The 21,075-nt window shown below is 41.0% G+C and overlaps 1 protein-coding gene across 1 annotated transcript; it reads right to left on the bottom strand.

Moving 5' to 3' along the window:
• Positions 1–294: 294 nt before the first annotated feature.
• Positions 295–20,863, bottom strand: stk35 (serine/threonine kinase 35). The gene is made up of 3 exons (XM_054783944.1): positions 20,090–20,863; positions 17,057–17,864; positions 295–4,093 (listed from the first exon to the last, which is right to left on the bottom strand). Exons 1-2 carry the CDS (start codon positions 20,601–20,603, stop codon positions 17,131–17,133), a joined length of 1,248 nt encoding a protein of 415 aa, XP_054639919.1. The 5' UTR covers positions 20,604–20,863; the 3' UTR covers positions 295–4,093; positions 17,057–17,130.
• Positions 20,864–21,075: the final 212 nt, after the last annotated feature.

Consider the following 21,075-nt stretch of genomic DNA (forward strand, 5'->3'; position numbering starts at 1 on the left):
TCAGCCAGGTATGATTGAATCCAGGTGAGTGCAGTTCCAGGGATGTTGAGGGTGGATGAAGGGCGAGAGAGGAGGATGGAGTGACGGATGGTGTCAAAGGCTGCAGCGAGGTCTAAGAGGACAAGGATGGTGAGGTGGTCCGAGTCTGAAGCCAGATTATTAACATCGACATTATAGCATGTTCTCTGTACATTTTTTAGTATTTTTAATTGGCAAATAAAAAAAAACAAAACACACATTGGACACCCCCACTGTAGCATAGTGGAATAAAAAAACAAACATCCACACCGTCACTCAACTTTGAACGCTTTATTTCAAGAAAACCTGTCCGACACATTTTCAGGAGGAAAAAAAAAGCCCACAAACATCTAAATGGCTCCTTTCAACTTCAGTAACAAAATGACTTGTTTATTTACGTAATATAATAAACATACATCTCACTACATGGTGGAAACACACAAACAAACAGTGTATATTTCAATTGTTCCCAGAGAGGCAGTGAGACATTTTGCATAGTGTGACGTGTTTTTTTTTTTCAAGTGGAACCAGTCTGAAGACGCTCAGTGTGAAAGAAAATATCGTGACGAGAAGCTTAATTTTTAAGAGCCCGAATCACATCATAAGCTCCAGCACTACAAGTCAAAAAACTTTAACTGCATAACTTGTCAACCTTGCTATACGACACATAGATCCAGCACTTTTACAATCCACAATCAAAATATAATCTGTGAAGCAGTGATCCCATAAAGTGACTTTAAACTAATCCATTTGTGTGGAAATGTTCTTGTGCACTGGGTGTGGGACTTGAATTGCATAATGGGAGCAGGTTGGACAGGCAATATAGTTCCATTTTGCTTTGAGATTGTCTAAAAAGTGAGTAAAACTTTACAAAAACAACACATCACAGATACGAGGCGACAATAAGGTGACTGTACTGAGGGCAAGAAGAAAGTGAGTGAGTGCTACAACATGTCTTAAGTTGTTATCGGTTATGCTGGGCTTAAAAGGGACCGTATGCAGCGGGGTACTCCAGCTGCCGAGAGGGCACAAACATTCGCACGCATGCAAGCATTAGATCCCGCCTCCTGCTTTGACATAACACACACACACACACACACACACCAGTTACTGTATGTTAATGTCAGCTAATGATAACTATTTGGCAAAGTTTAGCTACTAACATTAGCAATCACTGAATGTATCGCCTATCATTAACTCACTCAATACCAAAGACATAGTTGTACGTTTTTATAAACCTCAATGCCCGATCCCAAAAACGTATTTGTACGTCTTTTTGCGCGAGCGGCAAAAAGAGGTGATGACGCAACTCTCCGCTAATGCATTTCACTTCAGAGCAATTTTAAACCACAAAAACGGCTACAAGGTGGCCTTTAATTGTCTCAAAAATCTACGGTGCGCCTTCTAATCCGGTACGCTTGATGCGGAAAATACGGTAGTCTAAATTGACCGGTACACAATGACTCCAAATTGTCAGTCGCTTCTCCGAGACTACTTTTGTGTGTGCGCGTACGTTAATGTGCATGTAAAACGAACATTTATGACCATTTTGACGGAGTTTAATTCAAAATTCCCAAAAATATCACATTTTTGATGTTACAATCTATTCTTTTAAACCACTATTGGTAACATATGCTAGCCGGCGCTTGCATACAGTCCCTTTTAACAGCACACAACAAAGAAAACTACTCAGATACGAGTTGAGTATTGAATAACTTGCCAAGAACCTGAGGATATTTGTGAGAGACATGAGGGTTTAAAGGTAGCGAGGTTCAGAGTGCTTAGAATGAGGTAGCTCCACACCACATATACAACTACTACTGCTGAGTGACTGAAATTAAATGCTACGTCATACTTTGGTCAGGTGCATAGAGTGAAGGTTAGTGGAGCGCTCTCTATATGTTCGTTAACCAAACCTTCAGGGAGGGCTCTTCGGACTTGTCTGTACACAAGACTACTACAGTTTACCACTCTGTATTTGAACTTTGCATTGAATTCTCCCTCATAATGATTGCATTATACACCGTGAGGGGGTTAGACTGGCATTCGAGCATCGCACTGACTAGCCACCTCCTTGAGCGAAAACTGTAAAAACATATGAAGCTCTTCAAGAAAGAATGTAGGAAATGTAAAGTTGATCTGGAGAACCTTTACATCCAGTTGGCTCAATACAGCTACGTCCAGAATGTTTCCCTTAACAAAGATGGAAAAGGTAGAAAAAGCATATTACTCAAAAACCGTTAGGGATATGCACAACTGCTCTGTTAGAGGACAGCAAGTTGTGCAATAAGTACTGAAACATTGAACATGTTGGCATTCAAAATTAGAGGAGCTCAAATTAAGTTCACCCGTAAAGGTTATACAGTAGTACATTTTAAGTTCATCCTGAAATTTATCAGAAATATTCCTAACTTCTTGTGAGTTGTTGTAAGTATTTCAGTTACATTTTAAAGCCTGGTACACACACACACACACACACAAGGATTTTCTGGATGAGAGACCCCCCACATGCCAATAAAATCAGCATGTGTTCTTATTGTGTACACACCAACAGGGGCCTGACGTAGTACCTGGACTGACCTGATAGGATCAGCAAGGAGCCACAGGGCACCCAGACTGCTGGGAAAATTAAAGAAGAAGAGCTAGGCTGTTAATTTATCTGCCGCGCCGTCTTTTGGCTACTCTGTTGTGGCAAGACTTGTACAGTATGACACATTAAACACAGTCGTCCCTCGCTACATCGCGGTTCGAACATCACTGCCTCACTCAAAAATTAATTCATTGATAATGATCGCTGTTTTGTGGTAGACTGTGGTCTGTTATTAGTCAAAAAATATTGTAAGACAAGTTATATGTCGTATTCTGGTCACTAGGCACCAGTAATGTTACATTATATATTACATTACCTTCACACTGCATGGAGTCAGCCATCATGATAGTGAAAAAAAATTCTCCCATTCTGTGTGGAAGTGGTACGTTTTGGGTTGTGTAATCTGTGTATTTGACAAGCTTTATTTTTGAAGTCTTGCAGTGCTGGTCGCTCGCTTACCTGTTGGCTATTGTTCCATGTGATAGTTTCACCAGATAATCAGGCTTTTGCTGACTTTGGTGAGACGGAGGAGATCTGGCTAAAACTGTCCCAATTATTTTGTGTGTGTACCAGGCTTGATATATAATGCCCTTCCTAAATGGAAAAACATTTAATGCTACTGATAATCATGATAATGCTGCGCTAGATCTTGAAAGACTGCACTTAAAAGCATGTCAAATAAAACAATCACAATAACGTTGGCTAAAGAAGATTTAAGACTGAAAGGAATTGTATTTTAACAATTTGTTCCATCCTCCCAATTCCATACGCTCATTCTACTGCTGCTGTCTTGTTTTCACAGCAAGCATTAGCTGCCAGCTATCTCAGCCAGTCCACAAGTTTCCAATATGTTCATACGTGTGCGAGGAAACCATGACGGCAGGTTTGCAAGGCAACAAATGCAGGCATTGTTTACCAACTTTTTCTACCTTTCCTTCCCGTCCCTTGCTTTCTAGTCTCCTTTCCACTGCGTGTCTGTCCTCAGCCAGATGGGAGGCTAACAGAGCTTGCGGTTCACACTGAAATGGAAGAGGACTCTTTAGTTACTGTGTGTTACAGAGTTAGGAATACCCTCTTTAAGGCACAACTTTGGGAAACTGATGCATGGCCTAATCATAGTTATTCATCAAACAACCACCATAGGGGAAGCAACTACCTCAGGGCACCGGTTGCATCAGGTTCTGTGCTACAGCTGGGTGCACCACAATAAAGAGAGAAAGCAGGCAAAAAGGGAGGAAAACGCGTTAGACCCCTGGCTACCACATCCCAAATACATTGACCATCACTGATATATCAGTGAACGAGTCATCATAGTCTGATACGGGATGTTGCTGATGCTGGAAGAATCCTTTGCATAGTGATTCCATCCCAGTGTCTTGGAATCTGTAATCACATCTGTACCAAATGAAGATGTTGTGTTCTTCACAGTTTCATAATATCAAGAGTCCCTTTCTCTCACAGTCCAGATCCACGCGGTAAACAAATCTGCAGACAAAACAAATGATAGAAGGTTAGCTTTAGGAATGGCACTTTACAGTTGCACTCAAATAATTACAAAGTGATGGATAACGAGGCTTTACTCCAGTGAGTGCAAATAAACCGCTCTAAAAGCTGTTTGTGCATGTGTAAATTACATTATCAATAAGATGCCCAAGCGGCGATTCGAACCCAGGTCTTCCCGATCTCCTGACTGTGTGGTCAACGGGCTAACCACTCCATCAGCCACTGTGCGGCCTGTAAAATAATTCAATCGTGTAATTTATAGATTATTTTTTGTTTTTGATTGATCTGGTCACCTGCTGTAATATGTAACTTAAATTAGAAGTCCTTAATAGGAGTCTTACATTTTAGAAAACGCAAAAAAATATTTTAATATGATCAACAATGTTAGATACATTTGATATTAATGTATAAAAGTCTAAATGTATTGTATAAACATTGCATTAAATAACTATATGCACTATATGATAAATAAATTGTATTCTTATTGAACTGCTCATTACAGAACCAAAATAACAATTTAGAAATAAATGTCTTTAGGCATCTAAGCAATTTAAACAAAAGCCATTGCAAGAAAAGTTTTGTATGACGTTATAGGTCAGTAATGATAGTCGTGTTGGTGTTTCTACATTCCGTAGGTCATGATGGCACCTGACGCATAACTTACGATAGCTGGACAGTCACTTTTACTGCAAATGTTGATCTAAAACCGGAGGAGAAGGCGTTCGCAAAAGGTGGGCTGCATGCCATCTGAAGCAGTTATATATACACAATAATGTACCAAAAGCCGACCAATCACAGGCTTGCTTCATGGTGTGCGTAACTGTGAAGTGCACCTGAGGAGCACCTTAAGTTATACAAGAGTTTTGGGGGTTCGGAGGAGGAGCGAGGAGCCGGCGTAGTGTACCAGAAGAGGGCCTTTCCTAAACTGTGGTCTAGTCCACCACCTGACTGATAACATTGATTAAGAGGTTTGTCCCAGTATTTTTGTCTGTACCGTGTACATATCCAATCCATGCAGACAGGATGGCATCATCACAGGTGTACACAATGGGAAGGAAGGTTGCAGACTGGTTCCTCATAATGTGTTGTGTTCAGCGCTCTAAGAATAGCAGCTAGCAGGGCACAGCTCAGGCAGTGATGTGTCACTCTTCTCTTGGGTTGCATAACGGCGCAGCACATGGTATGAACACAAGTGGGTCAGCTTAGCGGCACACGCGCATCTTGCTGATGCAGAGACATGGAAAGTGTTTACGTCACCACCGAGGTGGAGCCATTTTGATGCTGTAAAAGGCAACACGCTATTCACAATGTGAGTAAAATACATTCATGTATTTTAACACTTATCCATTGAGGGTCACGAGTCAGCCTATCCCAGCTAACTTTGGGCAAGAGGCAGAGGTGAACACCTCGGACTGGTCACCAGTCAATCACAGGGCATTTTAAAACGTGACTTCCTTTTTATAAAGAATAGTACTGGTGCTTTGCTTTCAAAGGTGTGCAATGTGTTTGTTATTGTGTCTTACATAATTTTCAGTTTCAGTTTCAGTGTCAGCATCCCACAATGGGCAAATTCATGAGTTTATGGAATTTTTTAATTTTTTTTGATATTCCAGTAACCATCTGAGAACAACAATAGAACAAAAAGAAAAAGATTATCACTTTTTCCACATAGGGCCATGTAGGTTTGGATTTTATTCCTCCCTTAATAATAAAAAGTTTCATTTAAAAAATGCATTTTGTGTTCAGTTGTGTTGTCATCGACTAATATTTACATTTGTTTGATGATCTGAAACATTTAAGTGTGACAAAAAAATAAGAAAGCAGGAAGGGGGCAAACACTTTTTCACACCATTGTATGTGATCTAATATAATGTGTAGTTTGTATTTGACAACAGTCCAATGACTGTTATTGACTCCATGCAATGACAGATGTATGTGTGTTGAGTTTATGATTACAATTGTCTTTGCTTAGGCGGTGTTAGGCAATTGTATGTATAAATCTCATCTCACTATCCTCAGGAATAACTGTGTATATCATTTAGGATATAGCCAAAGTGCTAGGCACAGCTCTTTCTATGTTACCGACTTGAGTACTCTATTGTGAGCAATTTCACGACCCTTCTATAGTTTATGTGCTACTGTGTTTTTTATAGCTATATAAACAAAAAAATAAATAAAAGGAGGAAAACCTGTCAAACGTCTAAGGTTTCCAACCTGGAGCAAGTGAGGTCTTCAGTCAACTATTTGTTGTTGCATAACCCAAAAGTAAACATTGTAAAAACCAGTAGAGACCGGTATTTTGGGTGTAAGTTGTGGAGGCTGGTTTCCTGTAGGCCCAAGACACTGTGGGACTGTCAGTGATTACTGGATAGAGCAGAGAGTTCTGGATTTTTACAAGCTTGAGGTGTATTTATGGGTGTGTGGCATGCAGAGAAACACATTCCTTAAGGATGCTTAACTTTCTATTATGTAAGTGGAGGTGTGTGCATGCACGCGAGTCTTTTCAGCACCCGTCCCGACAAAGATGTAATTTTTGGCCCCAATTTGATGGTTATCTGTTAGAAATCTAATGCTGTGGCAACCTAAGACTGCAGCCATCTACCGACCAGCCGCTTCAAGGGCTAAGAAAATCAATAACGGAATAAGCTGGGGGTATCATGTCTGAATTTAGCCTGGACGTATTTTACTAAGCTACAGCACAAAGGTTACCATGGAGACATTCTAAAGTGATCAGGCTAAAAGCCAAGTTTAGTTCATCCTAGAGTCTTATATGTTCATTGAACTGTCAATCTGATCAGACGTTAAACAGAATGAAATCATTAAAGCTGACAAGTAATTTCCGAGGCATCAAAAACAAATTTTATGTGTGCAGTTGCAGCTTTTATGAGGCACATATATTTTTTTATTGCCTCCTATCTGTACTATTAGATCTAAGGAGACTTGAGAAAGTTTAGGGCACATTTTGTTCTATCAAATGTGATATATTATAATGTCTCCTTGAGAATGATTGGAGTTATTGCTGGACATGTGCAAACTTAATGGCTACCTTTACATGGACAGCACTATTAAGGTTTTAAACCAATAAACCCAGTACTTGCACTGCCATGTAATCAGAATTTTCTGCTCAACTTAACTATAATATGCAGCGGCTCCCCACACATTTGTGATTTTGCTTTCACAACCCTGCAAATCTGAAACCTGAAACCTTGCAGTGAGGTGGACACAAGTTAATATATGATCAAGAGATACACATTTTTTTTTTTTTATCAAACTGATAACTTTTTTACTTATTATTTTTTAGATTCATATTTAACTGTACTTTGTGCACACCTGAAAGTAAGAAACTGTACTTGTAGATTTGCCCTAAACAATAGGGGTGTAACGATTCGTTTGAATAACGATTCGTAACACGATCCGTGGTTGCCGATACGATTCAAGGATGACACTGGTTCATTTAGAATGATTCGATCCAAATTGAGGCAGTAACTTTTTAAATACCTGGATACTGGACAGTGCAGGTGAAGTTTCCTGGATTTCTGTTGTTTTTTGTAAAGGAACCAGGTATAAATTAATCATGGATATAAACAAACAAGTAAACAACATGTTCTGGCAAATGCCTTGACATTTTATTTGAATTAAGTGCAACCAACACGTTAGGTTGAATTAACAATGAGTGAATTAACAGGTTGAATTAAATGAAGTATTTGATTAATTCTATCTGATAAAGCATGACTTGAACTTTAATTTGATACCTCATTCACTTCTCCACCCCAAGTATTAAAGACGTTTGAGCAAATTTCATACCGGGAAATAGTGCCTTTGGTTTCCATTGATTTAATATTGATTCAAGACAAAAGCTGCACGGGTCAAGTACAACCGTACTACAAAATATATCATAACAGTATGCTGTGACATTTGTTTTAAAAGTCAAGAGTATCCATTTACATTTGAAAGGCTTAGAAAGGCTTGGACTTAACTCGTATGACTCGATGTGGTCCAACACTTAGCATAAATCAGATACAAAATTGAAGAGGAAGAAGTCATCTACCTAACAAACATGTATACGAATGAAAATACACCCGATATCATATGAAATAGCTGCATTTTCAAGGACGTCCCCACAGACTCTCCTAATTGAGCGCACACGCAGTGTCAGACTTCACCGTCGCTTACTTCCGGGGATTGTAACATTCCTACAACCATACATGACGTCATCCGTGTGCCCCACTCAACAGGTATGACTAATTAACTTACACCAAACTGTTACACAATTAACGTCTTTATCATTAAAAGTGCTAAAAAAACACACACACATCCATATAAAGCCTGCCGTGCTTAAATCAATGCTTTACTTCCTTGTATCGATGCAATTGATTGATTACCATTTAAACAATGTTAGATTGATATATCTCGTCCGGAATGGCAACTTGCTGAACACAGATCGATGTAGTTGGATCATAGGAATATAAATCGATACATCGATGTAGTGGATGAATCGTTACACCCCAATCATAACATCACTACTATTAACAAAATATTTTTAAAAATAGCAGCGGCTCAGAAGTACAAACCGTAGCTCCGAGAGGTTTACTAGCCGACAAAAGCAGACGGTAAAGTGCTGCCATAATGAAATCACAGCTCGCTTCAGCCCTCGGGTCATCTCTGGCAAACTTTTTAACAGATAATAAACCCCGGATCTAGTGTATTCATATTACAACACACAGAACACAGCATAAACACCTGAAGTTAGTTTTTGATGGAAGTTCTAAAATGAAACGGTGACTGCACAAAAGGGACATTATGTGAGTTTGAGGTCAAAACCTGGACTGTGACTATATTTTGCAACATGCAAACAAGACTATGAATGCAGCACTCTAAAGCAACTCCAGTCCACACTACAGTATCAACCAAACATAAATAATTATTTAAACCAAGTTAACCATTGTGTTATTAGGGTAAGCATTGTTATTTTTATCTCATTTTCCTGTTGCTAGGATTGACTTATTAAAAATATGCAAATGATTTAAATAAAATAACATTCATTGTGCAGTATGGCGTTTAACATCAATGTTGACTGCGTCGAGCTGATGAACACACAATCTAATAAGTAAAGTTTAAAAAATCAATTAGCGTTTATCTTCAAACATCATTATTAGGGGCACAATAGTTTGGCCCCTCTGTTTATCTCTTACAATATTTGCCATTGACGTTTGATGATACAGTGACAGTGTGCTTATTATATTGGAAGAAAAGCATATATCACAATATATTTGTAACTGAAAATGGAAACACCATCAATTATCAGTGCATTGCCTTTATATTTTATGTTCTCCCAAATTCAAGAGAAGCTCCATCTTTGTTCTCTAGAAACAGATGGTGACCACGCCTCCTTTCATCTATAATTCAGATATCAAAATGACTCCTATCTGCAATGCACAGAACATTACAAAATTACCAAGGGGACCACGTACCACTGCTTCATACACATTGAGGGGGATTATTATGGTATAAAAAGCTTAAAGCTGATGAGATACATCACATCCACCATGAATGAGGGCTGCAAGTGGAACAGATGTACGATGCCTTGTTATTGGAAGTTATAATGACGAAAGACAGATTTACAAGTGACAATCACAAATTTTCTCAACCGACTATAGTTCGCCGTGTTCTTTCCTTGTGGTTAAATTATGAACACAGAAAAAACAGAGGTGCTACGCGAAGACGATTCTGTTTGTGCTGCCCTCCTTCACAACCACAGTCATTGTGTTTTGTATTGTTGCATAACTATGTCAACGAGGTGACGTCCATCACACCTACTCCCCGAATCTTGTAAATGTAGTAAAGCTATTTACGAGGCACTTCTCAGTCTCAGAGTAATAACCACCCCTAGTGAGAGCGCCATTACATAACATACTGTTGCGTGTATGTGCCCTGCCTTCAGATTTGTCAAAACAACTTAATTTCCTGTAGACCAAAAGACTGTTTTCTCTATCCCTGCTGTCTTTATTAAAAGGCATGCTGTTTTGGAGTATGGCGACCAGATGGTGAAAAAAACCCTCAAAAGGTTAAAAGGAAAAAAAAACAATGCTTGAAAATGAAAACAGGCATTCATGCCATACAAAGACAATTAACCTAAAGATGCCTGAACTTGGCATTCATCAATGTTTTTTCCTGCTGTCAGTGAATTCATAGAGGATTCCCAAGTAAGGAAGGCCATACATGTGGAAAGGTGTCAGCAGGGGCACACAATGTTCCAGGCCGCCATAAGCTGGGCAATAACATGTGGCACTGTCACTTGTCCGAGGAGGAGGTGTGGGTGAGGATGAGCTAGTGTACCAAGCACACCAGAGGTACATGCGGTCCTGATTTAACACTCTTTGTCTGTAAAATGATTTCCAAATGTCAATCCTTGGCATTAACAACTTTGCATCTGCCCATGCTAAGTAAAGTCCCGAGGGATATTGCTCTTCACTGTCCACAATTATGGGCCAATTTCCGCAATCTGTAACACATGGTGAAAAGGGAAAGACGTCACGTAAGGGCGTATCCGTATGATGAGCCATGCATAGGCGAGTGTCAGGCGTCATTTCGTCACGCATCATTTCACATTCCTTTTAAAAGTTGTGTTTACGCTTTCGCCTATTATTATGCTGACACATGCGAGTCTGATCGATGCACACAAGTCAGAATCATGGGTAAATTCACGATTAAACAATTGCTTTTGTTGAATTCGATGCAACATTTAAAGGGAATTCACTGATAACATTACAAGGCTTGTGTGTTGTGTTTTATTTTGCTATCGACTGCTAAAAGATGAGAAATAAAAATGGCCTGTTAGACGGTGCTCTAAATGTACAAGCTACAGTGACGACATGTGTACACCAATCACATTTCAGCACCCATTTCATGATAACTTCTCAAGGGAAAATATAGTATGAATGAAACTTGGGTGTAACTTAAGAATAGTCAGTGTACATCTTGAAAAGCAACATAGCATTTATGTTTTTCTAAAAATAACACAAAGCCTTTATCTAGGGATGCTCCGATCGATCGGCCACCGATCAACAACGGCCGATTTCCATGAAAAAGCACGAGATCAGCATACGCGATAAATGCCTTTCAATGCCAATCACCTCTGCCGAGCACTATTGCAGCCTGCAGCCTGTCGCGATCCCTGTGTGCAGGGCAGTGTCTTGCTTTAACATCTTGGAGAAGCATCCCCCGCTCACTTTCCTTCACACTGCGCAGGCGTGCCAAAGCCAAAAGAAACATGTCTGCCGTGTGGAACTTACCTGCCATTTGTGAGAGTGATACAAAATGAAAAACGTGCTACAAAAAAATGCTTGAATTTAATACAGCATTTGAAGAACAAACACTTGACAAACTATGGTGAGTTTGAGGCCCACGGTGTGATCATCGGTCAAACGGCAACTAACGCAGCCATGTGGACAACACTCGCCCGCATGCGTGTGACAGTCATGACCAGCGGTGGAAGACACCAGGATCGCCAAATGCTCTCTCACTTGGAGCCCACAGTATGTGCTACCTGGATATCCTGCTAGAACACCATCACACAATGTACTCTCACATTTGAAGGCTCCTTAAAGAAGGCCTCTCATCCTCTTAAGTTTCACGAGTGATAAACGTTCTCTTGATAAATAAGTAAAATAGTTTTTTGTCTAAATTAAAGGTGAGTTTATGGTTCCTTTTTTCAGATCATATAGCCGATAGCAGGGGTCACGTTGGGCCCCTTTGTCTTTTATTTTTTAATAATTACCTATTTTTTGGGCTTGGCAGTCAGGGGACCTTGGAATGATCCTAATTACCCTGCCCCTTATACAGCACCCCTGGCCAATACCACTCATCATAAATAAATTTAAAAATGTACAGTTCATTCATGTAATCCGTATTGTAGTCTGTGCCAGCCAATTTCACTCATGAATGATCGGTATTGGAATCGGCAGCATAAAACCCTGATCTTTTCATTTCTACCTTTATTGTTTAAAAAGCTAGCATCACAAGTTATGTCCAAATTGTATCCAATTTATCAATATGTAGTGTGAGCACCATTGGATTGATATATATAATGTATAACACTGCATGGAATTCATCAGAGTTGCACAGGTTGTTACTGGAAAGTGACCCTTCCACTCCTCCATGATGACATGGTGGAGTTGCACTTGAACTTGAGTGCACTTAAGGATGTCCCACAGGTGCTCAATTGGGTTCAGGTCTGGAAGCACACTTGGCCACTCCATCACCTTCAGCTTCCTCAGCAAAGTCACTTGTCAGTTTGGCGGCGTGCGTGGGCTCTTTATTATGTTGGAAAACTGCCATGCGGCCCAGTTTCCTCATGCTCTGCTTTGGAATTCATATTTCCCTCAATGAACCGTGGCTCCCCAGTGCGGGCAGCACTCATTCAGCCCCAGACCATGACCATGCTTGATTTGAGACACAGTTATGTTGGTACCCACTTGTGTTGCCAGCTGTTTAGACAATAATGGCTGTGCGTTGAGTCATATATAAACCTAGACTGTACAACTATAAAAGCTGTACACGGACTAAATAAAATCCAGGTTGCATTTCTATAGTATTTTCCCTTGAGAATATATTATGATAGTATCTCATAGATGTTTTTTCCAACATCCATTATCATATAATCACTGTATTGTGATGTTGTGTATTGCATCCATTCTTACTACATTGTACTCAGGCAAGTCTACCGCCATTCAGAGCAGCCTTGCACCGAGTTAACCAATGAAGAAACTATGGCGGCAACTACAGGTTTTAAGATTTCCTTTCCATTAGTCTTAAATCCCATTACTGGTCTATGAATGTTAACTGTGTTGATGTCAGCCATACCCAGAGTTAACCTACATGTGACATAAATACCACCAGGCGCCCTAAACATCTGACCCTGCCTCCGTCAATGTTTACTGCGCTAATCCCTTTCTCTGTGGACCATTGCAGGGCCAGTTGCCGGTATGCAGGCCTGTTGCATAACGCGCTTTTTCATCATACTGCGAGAGAACTAATCTGGAGCAGCTAGTATCTACCAGCGCACAATGGCGTGCTCAGAGTGCATCAGCAATCGCTCGGATAGCTGGGAGTTGAGAGGTGTTATGTCACAAGGTCTGTGGGTATTTCAAAAAAGGGGATGGTTGCATGAGCTGAGAGCTATCAAACACAAACACTTGCCAATATAAGGTTTAAGTTTAAACCAACTGATTTTTGGGGGTCACCGAGCATGTGGCCAACAGACTTTCTGCTCTACATAGCACACTGTGACGTTAATCGGGAGGGGACAGCTCTCTGACACAGCAGAAAACGTTCCGACAGAGTCTGTGTGCGATTTTGTTGGGAGGGACACGAAACATGCGCAGGGAATAGAAAAAACTGTAAAAATGTGAATTTGCAGTTTCTTAACATGTTTTACGCATATTATTTAAAATCATCATTTTGTCAAAAAAAAAATACATTCATGACGAGCCTATGCCGTGTGTTACACGTAATTACAACGTAATTACCTTGCAGTTCAAAAGACAAATACTGTATAAAGCAGCAGGTTCAACACAAGTGCGACTATGATTCCTCAATTATATTTGAGATGTAAATAATAACAATGCCAATTTTTAAATAGTAGTTGTTGGTTGTAGTCCACTTCAGTAAATAGCAAATAGGGTACTACTGTGTCACCTACAATGTAGTTCTTCTATTATGTTAAACTACTACTGCTTCTATTATTTTGTGCCAAATAGGAATGCGTACCAAAAATTGGCATCGTAATGGCACCAGTGCTGAAGTAAATGGTAGTAACCACTATACCTGTCACGATACCAAATTTTGCTGGACGATAATTGTCCAACAAATTATTGCCAATAAACAATATTATTGTCAACATTATTTCGAGACCATTTTATTCATTAATGTAACGATAATATAGGACATAATAATGCGTGCAGACTGTACCAAAAGCAATAAACTTTAATTTCTCAAGCGTATTTAAAATTGTAATTTGAATGTAAAGAGCTTTTAAATAAAATAAACAAACAACATTAATAAATTAAACAAAAAAAAACACAATGAAAATAAAATGGACTCTCTCAGTCTCTTTTAGCAAAAATTGCACTTAAGTAAAAATCATAATATTTCTCATATTGATTCAGTGTCACTTTGGTTATTGTCTGAATACTGACAAAAAAAACTGAGAAATAACCCGGAAATACTCTGGAATACGCTGCTTATGTTTAATAGTCCTAACGTTTGGTCTGATTTTGGCCAAAGTACAGGTTTTAGATTCAGCAAAATGCATTTGGCGCACTATGAAGTGTTATGCTTCGGGAATCACTGAAACCTAAGTTCCACCCTTTTGTATTATTTATTTTGAATTTTAATGAACAACCTACAGGTCAGACACAAGAAATTATTAAGTCACTCACGCGTATTTCACTCACATGACCGTGCCTTTTCGTCCTGCTGCCGTTTCGCTGTACTGTATCATTTTTGTATCCTTATTAAAACATATTGCTGCAGTACTTCTCCTGTTGCAGTCCTCCTCTGTCGAACCACAGATTCATTTACAAGCTAGCAAGCATGCAAGCTAGCAATGACACAGGAGAAATGGCAGGGCGGCACGAAGGAAATTGATTGACAATTGTCTACAGCCAATCAGGACACAGAAAACAATGGGCAGTGTGGACAGACAAGAGAGGGAAGAGAGTAACACTAAACTTCCCACAATGCAATTCTTCTTAAAGGACCACAATCGGCCTGGAACAGCATTCATAAGTTGTAATAAAAAAAAAAGAAGCACTAACAAAATTCAGCGAAACAGCAAATCTGCAGAAGGTGAACTGTGATGGCGTGAGGTAACACTGTAGTTCAAGCACCGTTGCAAAAATATTAATATTACGCATTGCCGGCAGTAAGTCGAGCCTGTTTCCGGTGAACGATGGCCTCCGTAAACGCTGCCCTTTGTCACAGATTCTGTTAATAATTTTCATGGACAGAATTTCTAGGCACAGCCAAGGCGTCAAGGGAGTCTAGTTCGGGGGCCTTAGGCTCTCGTCTCTTCTATCCGAGGCCATGGTTCTCAGTCGGAAAAGAGTGGATTGCTCCCTCTGGGTTGGGAATGAGGTCCTGCCCCAGGTGGAGGAGTTCAAGTATCTCTGAGTCTTGTTCACAAGTGAGAGAAGGTTGGAGCGTGAGGTCGACAGGCGGATCAGCGCAGAGTCTGCAGTCATGCGGTCGCTGTACTGGACCGTCGTGGTGAAGAGAGAACTGAGCCGGAAGGCAAAGCTCTCAATTCACCGGTCGATCTATGTTCCCACCCTCACATATGGTCATGAGCTTTGGGTCGTGACCGAAAGAACGACATCGTGAATGAAAGCTGCTGAAATGAGTTTCCTCCACTGGCTGGACTCACCCTAGAGATAGGGTGAGGAGCTCAGTAATCCGAGAGGGGCTAAGAGTAAAGCCGCTGCTCCTTCACATCGATAGGAGCCAGTTGAGGTGGCTCTCGCATCGAGTCCGGATGCCTCGTGGACACCTCCCTGGTGAGGAGTTTCAGGCATGCCCAACCAGGAGAAAGCCCCGGGGCAGACCTAGGGCACGCTGGAGGGATTATGTCTCACGGCTGGCCTAGGAATTCCTTGGTGTCCTCCTGATGGAGCTGGAGGAAGTGGCCAGGGGCCGGGAAGTCTGGGCTTCCTTACTGAGACTGCTGCCCCCACGACACGGACCCGGATAAATGGAGGAAAATGGATGGATGGATGTAAACGATACCAGATCCTAGTGCCAAATTTTATTGAGCTGAGTTTTGAAGATGGTGTGTTTAAAACTACTTTTCAACAGTTGCATTGTTAACAATAATATGTAATGCACAATTTCAGGTAGGTAGGTCCTGAGTATGGGACATAATGTGAAAGAGGTTTACTGGGATCGTCATCATATTAAAAAGAACTGCTTTCTGCTTCACTCTTCATAAGGCCCCATGCACGCACACACATAATACTGTGTATCTGATGAAAGCCCAGGTCATTTGCCCTCAGGCTAGGGCTGTACTCTGTCTGTGCTGGGCTGACAGCCACACTCCTTTCATGGCTGATGACCATCCATCTTATCAGTCACTGTGACGCATTTGGTTTATAACAATACATTAGGCTTTATGTTTAAAAGCCATTGTTATATTTAGTTGACTGATTTCCTCTTGATGATAGAGCAAAGCTGAAAGTTTAGTTTATTTAACAACTACATTTAAAAAATCCAGTGTCTTTTGAACAGGCGACAACCCAGTTGGTGACCAGGTCAAGGAACTGCTGATGATGCCAGGCTGGCCTGCTGAAAGGAAGATTAGCTGTTTTCAAAAACCCGGTTACCAAGGGTCATCGTTCCCTTTAAGCCAGAAGACTGCAGGTTTTAATTCTCACTAATCATGACAGCACCCTGTTTCACTAACTGCTTCTCCTCTGCGGGTAGACAGTTTGCATGTACTGTATGTAGCCTTGCTGCAGGACTGTGACTCTAGGACTAGTGTTGGGTCATCTTCTAAAGCCATCTGTCCAGTTGATCTAGGACAAGTAAAGCAATACCCTCAGTCAATACTTAACACTGCATGAGAGGTGTTTGAACTTACAGACTTACAGATGAAATGTGCTGTATTGGGTTAATGTGGTGTGAACTGCTCTAATAGCAACCCAATGAGAGGCTTTGCAGCTAATTCAGCAGCAACTGGAGGCTGTCCAACACTCACATATTCAACAATGAGGGCGAACTTATTCACACGACAAAGCCTGTCTGATCCACAAGTTTTAAACCCCTGCAGACAAACGGATCCAAAACGTCCAGCCGGTCAAAGCAGGAAGTAGACAGACACGATGGTCGGCTTTAGCACCATTGTCAAAGATGAAACAATATAAAGTAAATCTGGTAGGAAGTTGATCTTACCTGGAAAATCAGGAAGTCCCTTCTTTGTCTATTTTGAGAAAAAAAAAGGGGGAAGGGTTGAGAAGGTAGGGCGGTCACGCGGCACACGTGACTCTGTCCATCAGCACCTCCAGCTGGCAGGCGTCTGGTCGCTCCTGAGGGTTGAATGCAAGCATGCCCTGGAGCAGATTCTTTACCCCTTCTGACATGGAGCTCCTGGCCTTCTGAGGAATGTGGAGGACCATCTTGGGGTTCTCCAACAACGCCTCACCGACCGGCACAATCTCTGAGCCTTGTCGTATGTAAGTGCCCAGCAGCTCTCGTTTGGACTCTGCGTCGATGAATGTGATCCGCTCGATCATTGCCCAGATGATGATGCCCAAGGCAAAAATGTCCGCCTTAGCTGTGTAGTGGCCCTCCCACACCTCAGGGGCCATGTAGAAGTCTGACCCGCAAGCCGAAGACAGCCATAACTTGTTGATGTTGACAATGTTGTCCTGGTGGCTGCCTCTGCCTCCTGGGGGCAACACCTCAGTGTTCTTAGAACTCAGGCCTGCACAAACTTTACTTAAGCCAAAGTCAGCAACTTTGACGACAGGTGCACCCGATTTCTGTGAGATTAGAATGTTGTCCGGCTTCAAATCACGGTGAACGATGTTGTTCTTGTGCAAGAAAGCTACCGCACTCGTCAGTTGGCGCATAAAACTCCTGTTGGTAAGGGGGTCGGGACGACGAGACAAGATGTACTGGTTGAGGTCTCCACCTTCGCAAAACTCCATGACAAACCAGAGGTAACATGGCTCCTCCGGGTGACCGAGAATACGCTCCCCTGCACAGGCAGAAAATGAATATAGTCAGTAAGCCATTCGGCAAAAGTATAACCTATACAGTACATTTTCTAAAATACATACAGTCAGACCTACGTTCTTCCAACACACCAGTTTTTGTATGATTCGGTTGTCAACAAAAATGTACACCAAAATTTTGCCTATGATCTTGTGCACCGTTACAGTAATATTGCGCGTATTTTACCCTTTGGCACGGTGAGTCACCCAACACCAAATCTCGCAATCCTTAAATTTACACAAAACTATGGCATCCTATATAATATAAGACATTCAGAAAACGCATTGAAAGACACGTTCATATGTAGTATTCTACACTGGTCACTGGGTGTCAGTAATGTTACATTAGCCACCACGAGAAGCCTCAGAAGTAAAAAAAAAAAAAAGAAACAATAAGAAACTCTCCCAATGCTAACACGTGTGAGTCTATATTATGACTTATTTTCTATTATTATGTCTACTATACGGTATGGTATGGTATGTTTATTTGTTTCAGACATGCGTAACAAGTTACATGAGGGAACATCACATGGTTACATTTGCACAATTCAACATGAAGAAGTGGAGCTTATATTTAATCCTACCCCTTCCCCATGTCTACTACTGATCATTTATTTACACCATAACTTTTACTTGTTGACACAATAGTTAACTTTCCAACATTTGTCATTTAAATTTTTTCCACTTCCTGTATGAAAGGAAAGAATATCGTTAAACATCAAGAAGCAAATGGGCGTTAAAATAATGACACGATAAACATTGTGCAACATTAAGGTAATAAATAAAATTTGCAAAATGATAAATTGTTAATAATATATAGGAATAAATTTGTATTAGTAAAACATTAAATAAAACATTTGAGGATTTTGCCTTCAAAGCTGCATCAAGTCTTTGTGGGTTATGTCTTTAATTTCCTTGTAGTCGATGTCTTTAATTTCCTTGTAGTCGACGTGATGTAATCGTCAATATTTTGTCCAGTTCTTTGATGCCTTTGAAAACGAGTACTTTGGCTTACTCCAGTCCTCCATTTAACTTAATGTAAATTTTGCAATTGGCGCGTGTATTTGGTAATACGAGTGCAAAGGTGGCTGTACGGGTGTTATTTCATGCCTGGAGGTCTCTAATAATGTTACAAACCCTCTTTTTTTAAAAGGTCATAAACAGGTTTTCTATGCTGTAACTACAAAAAAATTCCATTTATAAATAAGGAATCCTACTTTGCGGAAATTAACTCACCACTGGTGGGTCTTGAACCACTTAACCCTGATAAACGAGGCATGACTGTAGCAGACATAATAACAGGAAATAAGAGACAGAAATAAAACATAACACAGACTCACATGTTAGCATTGCGGGGGGTTTCTGGATTATAATAGGCCATAGTCAACCACAAAACAGTGATAACTTATTTTTTTTTTAAAAAACGTGATCAAGTGAAGCCGCAGAATTCAAACTGCCAAATGGCGAGGACCACTGTACTCATTTTATCATCAAATTACACACCCAATTTATGAGTTAGACACCAGTGAGTTTTATAGAAGAGCAACACTTGAATGAATAAGAGCCTTTTTCCAAAGTTACGAAAACAAAATATAACTGGGTTTGCAATAATACTGGCTATGACCCTTCACGTCAAGGTGTTTGAACTTTTACGACTCAAACGGGCACATCAAGTATTTGCAAAGTGACACAAACCTTGCATGTAACATTTCCAAACAGTGCTTTATAGTGATCACTTGTAAATATGACAGCTGTACGAAAACATTAGTTGTCCCCAGGGCGTGCTTAACCACGACAAAGGACAGCAAGAAGTGGGTCAAATCTGATAACATACAACCTATAAAAAATATAGTGACCCAATTTAAAATGTGAAACTGCTGAACACTGTGTTCGTCTGAGACCTGGGGAAAACAGTGTTGTCTTTGTGCCCACTATGTATGCTTATATTGACATGTATGGATATGATGCACTGCTAGGTTCAAGGGGAAAACCTGCAGAATATGATGACGCTTGTTTCCATGTGAATGAACACAGTTTGGTAAAGTGTCATCAAATTAACAGTGACTTTTTTTCAGAACATAGCTATGACTTCCTCCTGGATTTGAACGCAAACTGTCGTGCACTGATACTACTTTTTGTGTTAAGAGTTAGCGTTTCCAATGTAATTGAAGTGTTTTTGTCCAGTCAAACGTGACATTTGATTGTGTACCTTTGAGTGACGTCTCCACCAGTCGCAGGTATTGTTTGGACCTCTTGTTGCCATGGCTCATCTTCTGAGCCAGTCCGTTCCTCTGCAGGACACACTCCTCCAGCTGGACCACATTCTGGTGTCGGTTCTCCAGGCTCGTCAGGGCCCAAAACTCTGCCAAAGCCAGTTCGACGTTTTCCGGGGCGTCGCACTGGAGTCTTTTCACCGCAAACCTGGCTCCAGTTTTCCGGGCTATGGCCTCGTACACCACCCCATAGCTCCCCCGGCCCACCTCTCGGATAAGGGTGTACCGGGGAGGCACCGGTAAGGAAGGCTCTGGCCTACCTGTCCGGAGGAAGCTAATAGAGAAGCAGTATTCGTCGTCCTCTTCCTCCATGGACTCCGAGTGGTTGTTATTGTCCTCCACCTTGAGGGAGCGGAGGACTTTGGCCGCCTCTCGTTTCGCCACATTCCTCCTGCAAGCCTGCAACCTCCCGCTTACCTTTCGTCTCTTTTTGCCGTCGCAAACATCCATGATTTACTTTCTCTTGAAAATGAGCATGGATGGGGGGCGTGTTTACATTGCATTACTTTAACTCCAAACTAATCGAATTTGACGTCTTCACGCCTAATCATGTAAGAGACGTTTAACGGCACGTATAATGTCAATACTGTGCATAAAATGGTACAAAGTCAGCGTATTACTGCTACCAGAAGATAAGCTGGGAACTCAATTGGCTTCAAAAACAAAATGTTCCAGCTCACGTCCAGAACATGGGGCGTGGTTTGTTGCAGACGTAGCAGCTAAGGCCGACGCTGATTGGTTGACAGACTAAGCTAGCATGCAGTGATTCCGCCTTCACAATGGGGGACAACACAAATGTTTTGATTTAGAAATACAGTCCAAGTCGAACGCCAGTCGTAATTTATTACTGTTACAACTGCTAAAAGTATTAGTCAGAGTAATCATTGTGAACTAGGTATGTCACCGACTACCGCAGTCCTTT

Source organism: Dunckerocampus dactyliophorus, chromosome 1 (assembly GCF_027744805.1).
Source record: "Dunckerocampus dactyliophorus isolate RoL2022-P2 chromosome 1, RoL_Ddac_1.1, whole genome shotgun sequence".
NCBI lineage: Eukaryota > Metazoa > Chordata > Actinopteri > Syngnathiformes > Syngnathidae > Dunckerocampus > Dunckerocampus dactyliophorus.

Excerpts from the sequence above, each read along its gene's own strand:
- stk35 (XM_054783944.1), bottom strand. The coding sequence starts at position 20,603 with ATGGATGTTTGCGACGGCAAAAAGAGACGAAAGGTAAGCGGGAGGTTG. Across the intron at positions 17,865-20,089 it reads GGTGGAGACGTCACTCAAAG|GGGAGCGTATTCTCGGTCAC; the intron begins GTACACAATCAA and ends CTGCCTGTGCAG.